We start from the raw sequence: 3268 nt of genomic DNA, 5'->3' as shown, positions 1-3268 counted from the left end.
TCTCAACTAAGGGCCATTTTTGCCTCCCAGGGGACATGTGGCAGTGTTTAAAGACATTTTTGATTGTCACAACTAGGGGACTAGGGTGCTACCAATATCTAGTGGTGGAGGCTAGGGATGCTGTAAAGCAGCCAGAAATGCACAGGACAGCTCCACATGGCAAAGAATTATCTAGTCCCAAATGTCCAGCACTATTACTGAAAAGCCCTGATTTACATACAGTAAAAACTTACTAAAGATCAGCACAGTGGGAAAATGGAGAAGGTTTTTAGGAAACAGCCAATAGTTGAGTTAGAGGGATAAGAGAGAGGGGAAGTGGAAAAGCAGGTTTGAAACAGATCATACTATTCATGTTTATTCTTTATCTTAGAAGACAGTGAGTTACTGTTTTTCCTTTTGTGGTTAATATTTGAAGCTCTGTGTAAATACCCTGTTTCTCCTTGAACTTTTGTCCATTAATTTTAGCATTCATCAGTAGATCTGCCTGCATCAGTTTTTATTACTATGGTGTTTTAATGATTTTCTATTTCTCTCATTCCCTCTATATTTATTAATTTGGATTCCTCTGTAAGGAAGAATTTCTCTTATTTAGTTATTTAATCATTTATTTCTATCAAGACGGATTTGTGGATATTTATTTCATTTTTTGGATTATTATCTAATACTATTGTTATTTATTTTCTTGCTCTAACTGTTCCAGTTTGGGCCATTGACAGCTCTACCAGGTTGGCTTCTAAATCCATTTAACATGCCCCATTCCTGTTTTTTTCAATTTTTTTGCTGGGGTTTGGGGAGTGTGGGGGGAATAAATCTGACTGCCCTGTTTTTCTTTTAATTCTGGCACCATGAGATAGACCAGACTTGTCTTTTATATTTTTCCTGTTGCAGCACTAGAATCAACCAGTTTTCCAAGGAATCCTGGTTCCTTTTATTGGAGAATGATATTTACTATTGTTATTATTTTATCTCAATAGATTTAAGGGGTATAAGTGGTTTTCTTGAGAATTATGTTTAGAAATCAGGATCTGGGCACTATCTGTGTTCATTGCTGCTGGGATATTAACTCCTCCTAGGTTTGGTCATTTGCATGCAAATTTATGACTAATCGGTCATTTACAAAGTGTTTTTTCTTCCTCATTCAAAAGTGTTGTCCTTGATAGCCAGTTCTGTTCTTTAGTAATCTATTTTTTCCCTTTTAAATGTTTACTGTCCTAGATATTTCTTAATGTTTATGAATGTTGATCACTACATACTTTGTTCCTAAGATGACAATCGCATTTGCATTTATTTTTCTGGCTGAATAGACAAAAAGATTTAATGAGATATCAAAAAATTTGTATAGGGTTTTAGTTAAAGTTAAAACAAAATGCCAATATCATACCTTAACTTTTTGTTTTGTATACTTGTTGAATTTTGCATGAAGTGGAAAACGATCTGGTTTATTGTTATTTTTGTTTCAACATAAATGACATGGTTTGTGGGTTTTTTGGTTTTACCATTTCAAGTGTACAATTCAATGTCTTCACAGTGTCTTGCACCATCACTACTATTTCCAAAACTTTCATTATCTCAAACAGAAACTCTAACCATTAAACAATAACTCCCTAGTCCCCTTCCCCACAGCCTTTGGCAACCACCATTCTACTTTCTGTCTCTATGAATTTGCCTGTTCTAGACATATAATATAAATTAGATCATACATTATTTGGTCTTTTGTCACTGTCCTCTTTCACTTAACATAATGTTTTGACATTCACCCATTGTATAGCACTGCAGTCCCCAACCTCCGATATTGGTCACTGGCCTGTTAGGAACCAGGCTGCACAGCAGGAGGTGAGTGGTGGGCAGGGGAGCTAGCGAGGCTTCGTCTATATTTACAGCTGCTCCCCATGGCTTGCATCACTGCATAAGCTCCATCTTCTTTCACATCAGTGTCACCACCCCTATTAGATTTTCACAGGGGTACGAACCCTACTGTAAACTGTGCATGTGAGGAATCTAGGTTGTGCACTCCTTATGAGAATCTAATGCCTGTTGATCCGAGGTGGGGCTGAGGCGGTGATGCTAGTGCTGGGGAGTGGATGCAAATACAGATTATCATTAGCAGAGAGGTTTGACTGCACAATAAATATAATGCACTTGAATCATCCTGAAACCAACCCCTCTCCCCAGTATGTGGAAAAATTGTCTTCCATGAAACTGATCGCTGGGGCCAAAAAGGTTGGTGACCACTGGTGTAGCATGTATCAGTACTTCGTGCCTTTTTATTGCTGAGTAATATTCCATTGCATGGATATAGATCGTTACTTTTTTTGCTGCTTTTTTTAATAGTTCTTTGTAGAATCCAATGGCAATAAGAAGAGAGGAATTACAACCATGTAGTATATAATATCCTTGGTGATTGTCTTTTCCGAATATAAAGGGAAATTCTATTTGCTGTTTAACCTGCTGCTTTATAATTAGGACTTCATTTGGACCTTAAGAATTAAAACTTTAACTCAACCAGTCATTCAATTTGTTCCAGAGCCTTTTTCCCAAAAAGCCTTGTGTACCTCTGTTTGTAACAGAACCCATACAAGGAACTTTCAGTGTTAGAACTATAAAGAATATGATTTTTGAGGTGCCACAGATACTAATTCCATCATATTAATTGGCCTGTTGTAGAATTTCTTTAAACTATTTTTCTTCACTGGCCTCACTAAAGAATTTTATTCCCTGGTTGACTTTGACTCTTAGAAGCCTTAATTGGGTTTGACTTCCTAAAGAAATCCCAGAGGAGCTATTTTTTCCAAACTATTTGATTCCTCACAGTTAAGAAAAAGTGTTGGCACTTTTTAATTCCATATTTGTGATGGCATATAGATTTTTCAGAGCTGTTGCTATTTCCACAGCATTTCAGAGTTTAGGAAAATTTTGTAACATTTTCCCCCTTTTCTGTTGGTATGGCTGGGATCTCTCTCAGGTAGTAAGAAAGTGTCAGAACTTAAAACCAGTTACTAAAAAGGCAGCACCGTTCAGATATTTCAAATGTCATCTAATCAGTAGTTTTGAAACTTAATCTCTAATCTTATTTCTCTTAGACTTTTGAGAGGGGTTAGTATGTAATTCTTTTCCTCCTACATAGAATTGTTAACTTTATGTCTTGTTTCACATAGATTGCTTATGGGAGATGAACGTGTAAAGAATGGCCTTAATTTCATGTATGAGGCCCCACCAGGAGCTAAAAAAGGTATTTGTCTCATTCTCTTTTTTTTTTTTTTTTTTTTCA

The 3268-nt window shown here is 36.3% G+C and overlaps 1 protein-coding gene across 1 annotated transcript in view; it reads left to right on the top strand.

Annotated features, from left to right (window-relative positions):
- Nucleotides 1–3268, top strand: part of CIR1 (corepressor interacting with RBPJ, 1) — a 64816-nt gene that overhangs the window by 20241 nt on the left and 41307 nt on the right. The window contains exon 3 of the mRNA XM_012650687.1: nucleotides 3156–3229. Within this exon, the coding sequence (XP_012506141.1) occupies nucleotides 3156–3229 (74 nt within the window). The remainder of the gene's footprint in view (nucleotides 1–3155; nucleotides 3230–3268) is intronic.

Source organism: Propithecus coquereli, unplaced genomic scaffold, assembly GCF_000956105.1.
Source record: "Propithecus coquereli isolate 6110/MARCELLA unplaced genomic scaffold, Pcoq_1.0 Scaffold34, whole genome shotgun sequence".
NCBI lineage: Eukaryota > Metazoa > Chordata > Mammalia > Primates > Indriidae > Propithecus > Propithecus coquereli.
Note: the sequence above shows the minus strand (reverse complement) of the source record. Positions and strands in the feature narration are given on the sequence as shown.